This window comes from Protopterus annectens, chromosome 11.part0 (genome assembly GCF_019279795.1).
Source record: "Protopterus annectens isolate FY-2018-M chromosome 11.part0, PAN1.0, whole genome shotgun sequence".
Taxonomy (NCBI): domain Eukaryota; kingdom Metazoa; phylum Chordata; order Ceratodontiformes; family Protopteridae; genus Protopterus; species Protopterus annectens.
This window is the reverse complement of record NC_056745.1, coordinates 982355964-982371745: the sequence shown is the minus strand read 5'-3', so window position 1 is coordinate 982371745 and position 15782 is coordinate 982355964. Positions and strand designations below refer to the sequence as shown.

The 15782-nt window shown below is 40.0% G+C and overlaps 1 protein-coding gene across 2 annotated transcripts in view; it reads right to left on the bottom strand.

Annotated features, from left to right (window-relative positions):
- Window positions 1-15782, bottom strand: part of PCLO (piccolo presynaptic cytomatrix protein) — a 2606742-nt gene that overhangs the window by 2506030 nt on the left and 84930 nt on the right. For both annotated transcript variants that reach the window (XM_044088356.1, XM_044088355.1), the window contains exon 2: window positions 12160-13620. In XM_044088356.1, coding sequence (XP_043944291.1) covers window positions 12160-13620 — 1461 coding nt within the window. The remainder of the gene's footprint in view (window positions 1-12159; window positions 13621-15782) is intronic.

The following is a 15782-nucleotide window of genomic DNA, read 5'->3' as shown; positions in this document are numbered from 1 at the left end:
GGGAATAAACCAAAGGTAAGTAAAAATGCCATCGGTTGCCATTGGTTGTAAAGGACATCAGGGCATCCGATACAAAAGGAGGCAGCCAACGTCACTTCCTCAGTCTTTCTTGCCATAACAGTCAGGAGCCCCCAGAAAATAAAGCTGAAATCAAAAAACAATTTGATAAAAAACAAATTAAGCCTGTACCTCAGGAAAATAGAATAGGAGAGGACCACAAAAAGGGGGAAGGAGGGAGGGAAACCAGGACTGCAACAGTGAATACACTCGAACATCTGCATTTATGGTAAGTGTATGCAACTGTACTATGTTCATCGTGTTTCACTGTTGCAGTCCTAACAAATGGGTTGATTACCAAAGCCCAGAGAAAAAAAGGGGGAGGAACCAACAGCATCAAGGGTTGGAGATAATGCCCTGCAGCACCACAGTGGCAAATCCTGCCCTGATTCTGGAAAACAGAGGCAAATTATAATGCTTTGTGAAAGTGTGGACAGAAGACCATGAGGCAGCCTCCAAAACGTCTTTAGTAGGGACACCCCTTAGAAAGGCTGCAGAAGTGGAAGCCGCTCTAGCAGAGTGGGTCCTAACCCCCTGAGGTGGAGCTTTGTCATGAAAGGAATAACAAAAAGTAATGCAATGTGCAATCCATTTAGAAATGGTCTGTTTAGAAATAGCCTTGCCCTGGGCTCCAGGGGCAAAACTGACCAATAACTGTGCTGATTCCCGAAGGTCCTTTGTCCTTTCCAGGTAAAACCTGAGCTGTCTATGTGCATCAAGAGAATGTAGGATCCTTTCACCTCTATTACAAGGATTAGGAAAGAAGGCAGGAAGGTATAAGAGTCAGGCTGGAAACCACCTTAGGCATAAAGGAGGGATTAGTCCTCAGAAAGACTATCTGCATGGAAAATAAGAAAAGGCTCCATGGCCATCAAAGCTTGCAGCTCCGAAACTCTCCTTGCTAAAGTTATAGCCAAGAGGAAGGTGGTCTTCCAAGAGAGAAACTTTAAATCCGTAGAGGCAGCTGGCTCAAAAGGAGGAAGAGTGAGTTTCTCCAGGACAAAATTAAGATCCCAGGCTGGAGTAGGTGCCCTTCTTGGACGTTTTAGATTACAAGCACCTCTGAGGAACACTTTCATCAGGGGATGAGAGAAAATGGGCTGTTCAAGAGAACAATGAGCAGAGATGGCTGAAGCATGGATCCTGATAGAGGAAAAAGAAAGATCACCCTGAAGCAAATCAGCCAGGTATTCAGGATCAGAGGAAGGGTAGGTTGAGAAGCAGACTCCCCTCTAACCTGTATCCATTGAGAGAACCTTTCCCATTTGCCAGCATAAGATATCCTAGTGGTAGGCTTCCTGGCCTCCCTCAGCACGTCAATCACCTGTTGGGAAAGGGAGGAAAAAAGGGAAGGAGTCGTACAATGAGCCATACTGCCAAATGGAGAGACTGAAGATGAGGATGTAGAATGTTTCCCCTTTCCTGAACCAAAAGATCTGGCTTCAAAGGAAGATGCCAAGGAAGAAGGTGGGAGAGATTGTGAAGCAGCGGTTACCAATGCTGTCTGGGCCAGTCCAGAGCTATAAGAATAGTCCTTGGACAGTCATCCCTGATCTTCTCTAATACTCTTGAGAAGAAGAGGAAGAGGAGGGGAAGGTGTACACTGATAGCAATGTCCAAAGGAAGGACAGAGCATCCACTGTGCTGCTGTATGGTGCAAAACAGAGGTAGCAGATGGTTGTCTGGGGAGGAGAAAAGATCCACCTGAGGAGTGCCCCAATGTTGAATAATGCTGTAAAAGACTGCTCTGTTCAGCTGCCACTCATGAGGATCCAGGGTTTGCCTGCTCAACTGGTCTGCCAAAACACTGAGCCTTCCTGGAAGAAACTGAGCTACAAGATGCAGGTCCAGGGATGCTGCCATGGACCAAAGATTCATGCTTTGCCTGCACAGAAGGTAAGAGTTAGTCCTTCCCTGCTTGCTGATGTACCACATGACCATAGTGTTGTCTGTCCTGACAAGCAGGGTTCCTGGAGAAAGAAGATGCTTGAAAGCCAGTAAGGCCTGCTGAACTGCAATCAACTATTTTAGATTTATGTGCAGGTGCATCTGCTGGGCGTTCCAATGTCCCTGTATGCATCTGCCATCCAGGTGTGCTACCCAGGTGTAGTCCGATGCATCTGTAGTCAGAACTTGAGTGGCAAGAGGTGTCCAAAAAGGCATGCCTTTGTCTTGTAGGCAGGCTGCTGCCCACCATAGAAACTCCATCTGCAGAGATGGAAGCAGAGGAATCATCACATCCAGGTCCTCTGAGTGTTGACACCAAATGTTCTTGAGGTACCATTGCAATTTCCTCATATGCAGTCTTGCATACAGAATCATGAGAATACAAGATGCCATGAATCCCATAGCTTGCAGGTAGTTCCTTGCAGGGAGCTGGGACAAGCTTGTCAAGTCCTTGAAGTAAACTGAAAGAGTTATCTGCTTCTCCTGGGTGAGATATATCATCTGGGCAGCTGTGTTCTGACTCGCTCCCAGGAATGTTACCTCCTTGGATGGTACCATTTTTGATTTTTCCACATTGAGAGTGTAACCCAGGGAACAGAGAAAAGTCTTTATGAATTCCAGATATTTTAATAGCTGTTCCTGAGAACTTGCTTGAATCAGACAGTCGTCCAAGTAAAGGCAAATATGAATTTTCTTCTGCCTGCAAAAAGCAATGACTGGGGCCAGTCACTTTGTGAGGACACTGAGAGGAGTAGATAAGCCAAAGGGCAGCGCACAGAATTGGTAATGTTTCTTGCCAACTCTGACACAAAGGTACTGCCTGCAACTTTCCCTGATAGGAATGTGCAGATAAGCCTCTGAGATCCAAGGTTACCAGACAGAAATCCTTTTCTAGAAGTGGTAGCAACTGATGTAGAGTGAGCATTTTGAACTTTGGAATTACAAGAAAAGAGTTCAGAATGGAAAGATCCAGGATAGGATGCCAGGTGCCTTCTTTATTTTGAACTAGGAAAAGCCTGGAATAAAATCCCTGGCCTACCTGCTGAGCAGGGACTGATTCTATTGCTCCCAGATGAGACAGACAACATTTGTTTTTCTACTTCTGACCTTTGGTTTGGAGGAACGTCCGAGAATCCCTTGGGAGCTGGAAAGGTATGGAAAGAAAACTTGTGCCCTAAGGACACCGTTCTGAGCACCCATTTGTCATCTGTGATAGTGGCCCAGACATCTGCAAAAAGGGCCAACCTTCCACTTAATGGACGCTCCCTGCAAGCAAGAACAGGCAGTAGTTGTAAAAAGTCATTGAGAGTGTTTTGATTGAGATGCAGGCTTGGAGCTTCACCCTTTAGAAGTGGAAGCCTGCCAACACCTAGACCATTGAAAGGTAGCCCCCTGCTCCCTAGAAGATTTGTAACCTCTAGTCCTGGAACGGTTCTGTCTGCTGGTATAAGGAAAGGTCCAACTCTTGGAAGGGTAATTCCTGCTAAAGCAAGGGGGGTGAACTTGCATAAGTTTGCATGGACTTGGCCCTATCCTCCATCTTCCTCAGTACCTCCTCTGCTTTGCTGCCAAAAAGACTGTCTTTATGCAAAGGTACATCCAAAAGCTTAGCCTTGACAGGTTCTGGAAGAGGCTGTTCTCTGAGCCAAGCATGCCTTCTAATAACAGATCCAGTAGCCATAGCCCTGCTGGAGGCCTCAAGAATGTCAAAACCACAATGCAAAGAATGCTTATTGACCAGACTGACTGAATTCAGTAAATCCTGCATATCTTTACTCTCTGCCAAAAGAGGTACACTTGCTATCCTAGAGTTAATAGCCTCCAAGGTGAGCTGCTGGTACTTCAGCATATGACAAAGACAATTGGTAGCCCTAATAGCTAGGGTGGCAGAGGTATAAACCTTTGTGCCCCACTTATCTAGGTTCCTAGACTCCCTGTCAGAGGGAACAGGATTCCTGGTAACAGTGGCCTTAACTCCTTTGGGGCCCTGCAAAATAACCTCTGGATCAGCCAACAGATTCCTGAAAAGAAACAGATAAGAATCGGGGAGCCTGCCTTTTCACAGGCTTACGAATGGAAGATTTACCTGCAAGCCTGAAGGACTCGGGAGGCCTGGCAACTGCCGAAGATGCAGCAGAGGTTAAAGGAAGAAGTTTGCTGTCAGAACGCAAAACGGAGGCCTCTGACACTGGAGTCAGCTTAGTGGCTCCGGCTCCAGCAGAAGAGGTGACCGGCGACAGGTCAGAAGGCAAAACGGAGGCTGAAGGCCTAAGGGACTTGGACTCAATCAAGGCCTGCGGTTGTACATCAGTGGACTGCAAAGGTGTCTCACTGCCTACCGCTTAACTGACGACCAACTTAACCTCATCCGAGGACTTAGCTTTTTGAGGCCTATCACGGTCCTTATACTTACGTTTCTTCAGAACATCTGAAGCCTGAAGACTGGCAGATGCCATACCAATGAACATAGGCCAAATTCCAAAATGCTTAGCCAAAATCTTAGCCCGACGACAGATAGTACGTGGATTAATGGAGGCACAGAGATCACACTTGGGAATGTCATGGTCAAGGCCTAAACAAATAATGCAATAGGAATGAAAATCTCTATGGGGAATCTGCTTTCCACAGTTAAGGCAATTATTAACTTTTTCTGACAGTTGTTAAGGCAAGAAAAGAGGATCCCCAACGGGGTACTTAGCTATAGTAGACTTCCAACTCTTATAGTTGGACATCAACAAAGGTAAACCGCTGACCGGCACTCATGCATGAAAAGCTTCTGCTTCGGGCTCCATGGCAAGGAAGACTGGGGAAGTGATGTCGGCTGCCTCCTTTTGTATCAGACACCCTGACGTCCTTTACAACCGATGGCAACCAACGTCATTTTTACTTACCTTTGGTATTCTGGCCGACTGAGGGCTACCGGTTGCCAGATAACCGATTTGTTGGAACTGCAACAGTGAAACATGATGAACATCCAGTAAATCCACAAAAAAGCTCACACCAGGTGTAGTGCAGCAAGCAAAATTGTAGCCCAAATTCAAACACAATGCAGCAAACAACAGTGATGCAGCAAGCAGAGATAAATCCAACTTTGAACTCCAAGTTTAATCCAAATTCAAAGCTAAGCGCTTTCGTCCCTTAAAACATTAATACAGGAACTTCATCAGACAGAGTACTTTACATTCACTGTTTTTCATGTTTAGATTGCATGACAAACTACAGTAATATTTATGTGATTTTTTAAATGTAACTTTTTATTGTGTTGTATTTGTACAGCATGGCATTATTTATGTGGTTTTATGCATGTATTTTCTTACCGTGTTGTACTGGCATTTCAGTGGCCCTTTACAAACTTTTTTGTAGATGAATGGAGGAGAGGAAGTGAGGTCACAAGTTTTACCTTTTAAAAGGAAGCTGAATTTTAAGTACTGTGTCTGATGAAGTTCCTGTATTAATGTTTTAAGGGACGAAAGCACTTACATTTTGAATTTGTATTAAACTTGGAGTTCAAAGTTGGATTTATCACTACTTGCTGCATCACTGTTTGCTGCATTGTGTTTGAATTTGGACTACAATTTTGTTTACTTCACTACCCCTGGTGTGAGCTTTTTTGTGGATTTCAGTAAAGTCGACATTTTTGAAATTTCGACTTTAATAAAATGCTGACTTTGACATTTTTTGTGTTCGATGTTGAGATTTCCAAACATGTGATTCAGACATCTTAACACTCGGAGTAGATTTGAGTATGTGATAGTAAACCAAGAAGATTTTATGAGTACAGACCATACCCAGCTGATTTAATAGGTTTGCGGACAGAGAACCATTTTTGCTCACTGGATCATAATGACTGATAGGGAATACAGTTGTGTAGAATGATATTTAGTGCCAGACAAGGAGATGGATGCTGGATAATTTTACAGATGGTAAGAAATTGTCTGCATGTTAGTTCATGGGGTAGTAGTTGCAGCCAATTTAAGCTTGTAAGTGCTATGCAGGACTTCTGAAAGGTGTATTTGCTGCAAATTTAGCAACTCTCAAAGCATTGTTCAAGCTTTGATTTTGTGAAGCTTAGAGATTACTAAGGATGGGAGCACCATAAAGTAGAGAGAGGAGGAGGTAAGTATTGACAAGTGTGCGTTTAGTTGCTTTGGAGATAAAGTTTTTTCACTCTATGACGAATCCCTAGTTTGTGGTAATATTTTATTGTAAATCTTGTATATGCAGGTTGAATTTAAGATCATAATCTGCTACATCCTTAATAATTCGATATGAGAAGTGACTTTAATGGTTATATTACTAAAAAAAAGCATTTTAAATTTTGTTTTTTCATGAGAAAGGGATTTGGGGAAAAATAGTAGTTTGTTGTTTTGGGGGGGGATGTGAGTTACAAAGCCATGTTTCAGTGACTGTTAAAGCTTCAGGAGTAATTTTTTGGAGATGTGCCAGGTAGTTTGATGTGCATATGAGTATGAAGCCATCTGTGTATTGTTTAGGAATCCTGTTGTATGGATGTATGGAGGGTGCTGGAGAGAATGTTAAAGAGAAGGGGAACAAGGACTAAGCCTTGTGGTACACCAGTGGTGATGGGAGGTAAGGAGAGAAGGTGGACTGAAATTTTACTAACTGTATCTACTGGACAAGTAGCTTCTAAGACCTAGTTGTCTTAAAAGAAGAAATTGGAGAAATAGCTGAGAATTGAGATGTGTTGAAACCAAAACTGCAATATTTAGTAAAAGAAAAGGAAAGGGAGATGTGTGAAAGAGTACTAAAACATGCAGGCAAGCCTTTGAAAAAAATTAAATCCTTGCAGGATAAACAGGGCAATCAAATTGTTCAGGACAGGGAACATCTTAAGCAAGCTAGGAGAGAGAAGCAAATGTATGTATGTCAGCACAGAAAGATGGCATTGGCCCAGAGATGCGTTGATTTTAGTTCAAAAAGTGCAAAACAACTACTGCAAATATTGTCAACAGAAAATCAAGAGGTTTGTAATAAAACTTAAGAGAAAGAGAAGAAAGAACTAAGGAGACAAAAAAAAAAAACAAATTTTAGAACTTATGAGGAAATACTATGAGAAGTAATATTAAGCTGAGCAGATAACAAGGGGAGTAGAATACAACTTTTCTAGAGGAAATTAGGCTGGCTCAATTCAGAGAACATGATGGTGTAGAATTAATCGTGTGCATTACATCAGAAGAGATAAAGCGAGCCTTCCATCAATCACCTTGTGTGAAATCCCCAAGTCTAGATGGTGTCCCAGTAAAAGTGTGAACATTAGACAAAAATAGCTTGCTAGAGTCATGTGTATAATGTATAACAGAGTGAGTTGTGAAGAAGGGTGCAACAGTGGCTATAGCAAAGAAGGGCAGAGATCCCAGAGACCCACGGTCATATAGACCCAAATCCATGTTAAATGATGGCTATAAATTATTCTTGCCGAGAACAGTCTACAGACTAGGAATGAGGTCACCTACTGTTATTCATCCAGACTAATATGACTTTGTAAGTGAAAGGTAAACCTTCAAAAATATAGCCAGAACTGCAATGATGCAAAAACAGGTCGGCCAAACTAAAGAAAATGAATGGAGAGATTAATTCAGTGCAAACAAAGAAAAGGAAAATGAGGTTTTGTTTTGAACTGAAACCATCTTCTCACCTTGGTGGATGCCTTTATGTGGCGGGCCTGTTGTTTACTAAATCCCACCAAGGCAAAACTGCTATATATGTCTGTCATGCACTGTGGAAAAAGTAAGGAAAAAGGGAAGCTGGGTGCATTCATCCAGAATAAAAATGTTCCCAGCCATGGCAAAGGCACCAGGACTGGTAGAAAGGTTAGTGTAAAGTTTTCCAAGGACAAAAGAGATCTTGTCAAAGTGTTAGGCCCTAATTCAACAGATTATCTAAGAGGTCCCACTATAGCATTAAAAGCAATAGTCCACAGAAAGCAATGGCACTAGGGCCACAGTTGGTAGAAAGATCTGAGCAAAGTCCTTAAAGGATATATACTATAGTGGTAGGCCCTGATCAAACAGATGGTCTAAGAGGCACCATTGTGGCAATAAAAAAATAATAGTTTACAAAAAGTTAAAAAAAAAATGGTTAGCCAAGCAAGATACCAGGAAACGGAGAAATGGACACTTGAGGGCGAAAACAAAACTGTGTTTTGTTTCCTTCTGTGTCACTAACCCAAAGTTCCCAGAAAGGGTTTACATTGTAAGATCAAGGAAAAAATACAGAATAGAAAAAATGTTGTAATAAAAAAAAAATGGCAAAAATTACAGTTGCCAATTTAAGATCATTAACTGACTGAATAAAAACAACATGTAGATAAGAAAACAGCAAGAAAGTTGGAAAAGGAAACAAAAATGAAGTATTAGGAGAGAAAAAAAAGTCCACAGGTATTTGCAATATTAAATAAGAATTAGCTTGAGAGAAGTGAGGACTAATATGGCATAGTTTATATGCAGAAAAGAAATCAGAGTTAACTAATAATTATAAAGCAAAGTTAAACATATATGAAAATACATACAGGCAAATGCAGTCAAATAGAAATAGAACAGTAGCACAGAAGTCTAATGCAGTAACAAGTAAGCAGTTTGATACAGTGATGGAGGAAATTAAAAACGAAGTGATAGACCAGTTACGGAATGAAGGATGTGAATAAGAATCCCAGATGTAAAAGCCACGTCAGAATGGTGATTTATTAAAAGAGGTACAGGGTGAAAAAGAAGCAGAGGATGTACTAGAGAAAATTACTTGTTACTGCAGTTAAATGTTGAAGGCAGTAAAGAGGTTTCACAAAACAAAATGTCACAGTCACTGCAAACCCAAATTATTTCCATGCAGAGTCAGACAGAGTAACAAACACAAACCACAGAAGAAAATCTCAATCAGGAAGAAAATAATTTAAGAGAAGACCTGCTGGATTTGATAGAAATGGATAAACATAATAATATGTATGACAGACAGAGAGGCTGATAAAGGTGATTAAAACATGCATTGTCAAAAAATTAATAATCCAAATTAATAAAGTATTTGGAAGCATAAAGAGAGATCCACACAATGTAATAGAAATTAGCTGAATACAGTATTGTGCAGCGAAACTAATAACAGACAAAATATTACCAAAAAAGTATAAATTAGTAAAGGAAAATGAAGGAATAAGTAGATCACCACCACAAAAGCACTCAAAACATTTGTATTACTATTATTATTGGAAGAATTGTAGAAACGAAAACCAAACTAAAGAATAAGGCACGTGAATGAGCTAAAACAAAAATACATCAAGAAATATCAGGATTTAAGTTATACTAAATTTAACAATAAATTAAAAATCTCTGTGTAGGCTGATAAACTTAGGAAATATACTCAGAAATGCAAAGAAAAGCTACAAAGAAGTTTAGGGAGGACCCAAAGAAATTCTATTTGGAGCTAGTTAAGATAACAGCAATAGTTGAGATACCACCAAAAATACAGGAACTTAATGCAGTCTGGAGAAATGTGTATGAGGGACCCAGTGGAGCACAAAATGGAGGCTGAGTGGAGAAAAGAAGTAAATAACAATTAAGACACTATGATGTAGAAGATATGGTTTGGAACAAAATAACTTCTACTGAGATGTAGATAAAGTTAAGAAAGGCTCCCAAATGGGAAATGCTGGGCCCAGATGCTATATCTAACTTTTGTTTAAAGGTATTGACATCTTTGCACTGTGATTAAGCATTGAGTAAAACTGTGTATATGTACATCCTGAAATGACACTGGACTGGCTAACAATGAGGAAAACTTGTACATAAAAGTGAACTTGCAAATCACCCAATAACCTGTCTCTCAACAACATATAAACTATGCACATGGAGTGTTACAGACAGAGTATATGGTCATTTAGATAAAATTCAATCATGGCCATAGAACTAAAGATGAATAAAATAGATTCATATGCAACTAATGAACATTTTTTTATTAAAGCCATAAAAATAAAAAGAAACTCAGTATGTCATGGATAGATTACAAAAAACATAGTATTCCTCAGTCATGTATTATAGAATGCTGACAGATACAGAAGAGCCATCATACATTAATACATTTTATTGCAGTTACTATGAAGAAATGGCAAACCACTTTGCAACTGAACCACAAAAAAGTAGAAATTGTTAGCCAGGGTGCGAAAATCCAGAGTGGAATACTCCAGGGTGATTCTTTGTCACAATTACTATTTTGATCTATTTTTAATCTGTTCAGCTGTTTACTTAACAGCCTTGTTCATGGTTTCTGTCTGGCTCCAAGAAAATCATCAAAGGACATCTCAACTACTTTTTGTAGCTGTTATAAAACAAGTGTAGAGTTCATCACATAAACACCTGGAAGAATACTTGCAAATGGTTAAAATCTTCTCAAATGACACAGGAATATTATTTGGTCTTGGCAAATGAGCAAAACAACACTTAACAAAGGAAAACTGAAGACTTGAGAAAACATAAAGCTAGGGGGAGGAATGTGATATAAAAGATTTGCAACAGAGTGCAGAAATATATTGGAAGAAATGAAGGGGCAATCCAGCACATAAAACTGAGCAGATTTGGTGATGAAATAGCACAGAATTAATTATATCATATATTTGGCTGAATGCAATCCAACAACAACAAACAGCTTAGGAATACAACTGTATACTGTATACCATGCCTACATACAGTATAAGTAGCTAATAAATCAGAAAGAAACCCATTTTTCATTTGACAAGTAAATGCCACAGTGAAAATATCTGTAAGCGCTATTTCTCTCTCATGAAATGTTACCTTCACGTGCATTACTGTTGCCATTAGTTTTTTCTTTAAAACAACAAAAAGGAACTACATTTTAAGCAGTTTCCTTTATATTCCAGCTTTCTGTCATTATTCTTAGTTATGCCAGAAAAATCAGGACTGCTTCTTCATAAATATGTTGTAGTGTATAGAACATGGATTATGCTCCAAAACTGGAAAAAAATAAACCTGTTATGCACTTCTGTATCATGAGACCGAAATGCGACATTTTCAAAGATGTGTAACAAATATTATGCATACCTTAACTGCTGTTATGGTCTGGTATTGAGGAAGTGATTTTCCTTTAAGTCCCTTCAGTCTTTGAATCTTTTCTCCTACATCAGTATGTAAGTAATTTATTTAAAGTAGGGCAGTATTTAAACATTGTTCCTGACTTTTTCCTTATTTGCTGTCTATGCGACAACACTAACTAAGTGCTTTAACTTGCTTTACTGGCTATTTTTTTTCATTGTTGTTTTTTGGTGCAGATAGACAAAACTGCAAGCACTACAAAGAGCTATGACTGGGTTTCACAGATCATAACCTATTATTATGAGTTCTCTACATGGATGACAAGTCCCATCTCTCAGGCTTTCCTCTCGAGGTGTATTTCTTGGCATCCACGTCTTGAACACACAGTAACGACACCCAATCGTAACCCTCTACGTAGTGCATGGAGTGTGTTGACTACGCTCTGATATCTGGAAAAAGACAAACTAGTTAAGCACTTCTATAGTATGAGACCCAATCTTAAATTTTAAGCAACCCCTGCTTCAGTTATTGAGATCGGGTATTGTGCTATGCAGTTACACCTGCCAGTATTGGCCAGCAAACAAGAGCATTAGAACTAAAAGCAGCCTTCTTTCTGCCAGCTGTCTCTGCCTATAATCTCTCCCTGACTTTCTTTGTAAAATATGAAAACGTGTAATGCTGTCTTTCTGATCGCTCTTGCCAAGTGCTTTACAGCTCTAAATACTTAGTGTTCTTTTCCCTGTAACTAGTAGTACATGGAACAGGTAAAACAGCATGCACTACGCAGAGTTATGATTGAGTCTCTGATCATAACCCATTATTATGTGTTCTCGACATGGAAGCCAAGATTCACCTTGAGCTTTGCTCTTAAGGTGAATTTCTCATCATCCATGTCTTGAATACATAATAAGCCAGTTATGATCGGTAACCGGATCATAATCCTGTTTTCTGAAACACAGCATAGACACATCTACTTTGAAAGGCAAATTAATTTTTAGCGAAATCACCACTGTTACATGGAAAAAAAAGTCTCAAAAGTGTAAATCTACAACAACAAACTAGTCATAACAAAATAAAAATAAGCTGTGTAGAAGCTCCTTACCTCAATTAAGTGAGGTGTTGGATTAAATCCACAGAGATTGCAAACAATACTCTTACATTCAGTGCAAGTATTGTAATTTGGTGGATCCTTAGAACCAATATTTAATAACGTTTTACACAAAGGGCATGTAGAAATAGTTGCTACTAAAGATGTTTCTGTCTGTTGTGCTTTGGGAAGTTCTTTACATTCATCCACTACTTTGGGAAGTTGTTTAACTTTATCCACTGGGCCTTTACCTCCTTCATCCTTAGAAGGTGCTATATGTGGTCCTTCAGTAGCAAGAGTTGTAGGTTTACCTATTGTGGCTGGGATAGGCTTTGCTGCTGTTTGTGGCTTTCCTTCTGTTTTTGCGGGGGTTTGTTTAGGAGATGGTGTGACAGGAACTGCCTCTTTGGCTGGTGCACGTGGTGCTGTCTTTGGAGAACCAGTGGGGGTTGGCTGTTTTGCTGCTGCTGCCACCGAACTTGGAGTCTGTGCAGCAGACTGGGTTGTTTGTGAGATAAAACTGGAGGCTTGATTGAAAAAAGAAGCACCAAATCCAAAGAGTTTTCCAGTTACTGTTTCTTGAGGTGTTAAAGGCTGATGTTTTGGTGTTTCAGTCATACTTCCAAGGTTCAGGCTGAAACGTCTTGGTTGCTCCTGAGGCTTCGGAGATGCTTGAGAAGAAATTTGTGAAGGACCAAATTTGGGAGGTTCTGTTCCTTTCTGTCCTTTTGGCAAATCATTGGCATATGGTTTAGCACCTCCACTGACAGTAACATCCCTCAATGTCCCTGCCACCTTTTGTGTAGGCTCTTTAGATGGCCCATGAAGAATATCCCCTTTAGAACCTGGCACAGACTGCATTCCAGCCTTAAAATCATCTTTTCCATGCTGCTCTTGAACTGGCCTCATGGCACTAGACTGAACAGACATTTGGTCTCCCTGTTTCATCTGTGCAACTGAAGGACCATCTGCAGTTCTTTGAGTCTCCTTCTGTAAAACTAATGGGGCATGAGGCTCAGAAATAACCTTTGCAGTCTCATGTCCAAGAGCATCAGTAACACCTGGCTTTGCCTGTGTTTGTGTATCCAGTGGCTTCTGATCCACTGGTCCAGTATGTTCTGGTTCTTTTTTGTCTTTGTGCTGTGGTGCATGTTCAACCTTAGAATCAGGTATCGATTGTTTAGCTTTTAAAGGTGGACTTTGCAGCAGTGACTGCTGTTTAATTAGCTGAGGTGCTTTTTTAGCTTCTGCGGGTTTTCTGTGCTCAGTTTTCTGCATGTCAGCTTTTTTCTCTGCATGTTCCTGGACTTTCTTTTCTCCTGCTGTTGATGTTTGCACTGGCTGTTTGGCTTTTTGTACAGTGGGAACCGTCGGCTGTCTGGGTTGTGATGGTTGCGGCTTACCAACAGGTGTTGAAGACATTTCCATGTTCATTGCCCTCTGCATTTGGCAGTTTAAACAAAGCCACTCTTTGACCTGTTAAAAACAAAAGAATAGTAAGAGGATCAAGAAAGTTTACTTTTGTAAGAATACAAGAGTCCACTGTTCATAACTGTTTACAGAACTGTACATCCCCCTTTGCCATAGCTAGAAATGCAATCATATTTATTATGAACTCTACAATAAAAGGATAATCGGTAGAAACCTGCTTGACATGAGTATTTTTTATAAAGTTCATCAAAACATTTTTACACACTACACACATGCACTAACTGTTGTGGCAAATACTCACCTATCAATATGACTTTTGCACAGAATACTGTTGCACTTCCATAGCATCCTTTTTGTCTTCCTTAACAGTGTTTGTTTAAACATCATACACTGTATACATATTCTCAGTTTGGCTAAGAAATATCCCCCAAGCAAGTGTCAAAGTGTTATACACAGATTTAGCATTGCCACTAAAAATGCAACCAGCTTATTCTACAGAGAGAAACTATTTTATATTCCAAAACACCTTTATCAAGTTGCTCAGTGCAGATTTAGATGTTAACTAAAATAAAGGCAGGCTAATAACATATTTAAAGACCTCTCTCTCTCTTTTCATGTTCAGTGCTGACTTCTATTTAGAAAATAAGTTAGATTATCACAGACCCATTTTGGAAAGTATAAGCTGAACATCAAGGTAATAGTCTTAGTTCCTGGAGAAGCTAAGTAGTTTGATGTATCCAACTGCCCCCATTGTGTAAGTCTGAGGTACAGCACAAAGTGACAGTAGCTCTACATGGGAAATGGGGTCTCCTCTGCATGTGGTCAAGGTGAAATTCTTCGAGCATCAGTAGCTGAAACAAAAGAGAACGCTGATCACTGTTTTCCATGGGAAATCATTGATGGTGTGATTTCTGGATGTGCCAGCACTAATTCCCTTCTTTTGGGATATTTGTCACTTCTCTGAGTTAGTGTGACCATTGAGTTGGGAGATATATAAGTTTTGGCATGTGAAGTGCTTGCTCCCATAATGGGGGTGGGTTGCTCCTTGTGCAAACATGTGAAGGTAACTTTTGCCCTTCCGGATTTCAGACATTGTTTTTTTGTATTTTTGAGGCTCAGGATGTTGATGCATAGCAATCAACAGCAGAAATGGAAACAAGCAAATAACATTAAGAGGTTTACGCAGGCTTTGACCAATGAAGTGATACAAAAAAGCATCACTGTTTTTCCTTCTAAAAGGCCATATGGTTGACTGTTACTGCACAAACCATTCTCCTGGTGAATGCAATCAGTTTGAAACTATTACATTTGGTACAATGTCTTCCTCTGGCATAGAAAATGGTAATATATCAGTAAACTGCTACTCCCTCAGGTCTACTAATGTAGGAGTCATTATCCTTAGGTCTACGTTTATGCATCTTTACTGTCTGTAAGTAATTTAAAAAGAAAATATTTGTTTCTTCAGCACACAATACAAAGTAGTTGCTTACGTCAACAAATGACAAACAACCATTTTCCTTATCATATAACAGAAAATAGTTTATATTGTTTAAAAAGTTGTACAATTTGTACTAGGTGATTCTGTTTCAGAATAAAAGCAGAATATTTTATCTGTAAAGGACAACTCCACTCTCTAAAGTAGTTAACTTTATCCCAGAACAGTTCTTCTCCCTGTATTAATTAGAGTGCTTCTAAACGTGTATGGGGGTGGGGGCTAGAAATAGTCTGTAGTGTATGGAGTACCATGATTACAATAAAAAAATGGCTAAAATACAATTGTTAAATGCACCCTAGGCACTGTTAACATTGCATTTGCACCTATCAGAAAAAGTACAGTTTTGTACCTACCATAAATGTAGATGTTCGAGTGCTCATACAGCTGCAGTCATTACAGATGGGTTATCCTGCCGTCAGGCGGGTCCTCGGTCAGCCGAATTCCAAAGTCTAGGTCCGGCGTTGGTTGTCGTCGCTTCTTCCATGATGTCAGTGCAGTAGGGGTATAAAAGAGGCAGCCGACGCCATTTTCTTCAGTTTTTCTTGCCCCAGATGTCAGGTTCCCCCAGAAGGAAGGCAAAACATAATATTATGCAAACATGCAATGTAGATAAATCAGAAAACAGTAGTTGCAAGCAAATACCCCAAATAGGTTGTATGATAAAGGTGTTTGTCATAAGGCCTGTCCTAAGAGGGGATGGAGGGAGGGTAAC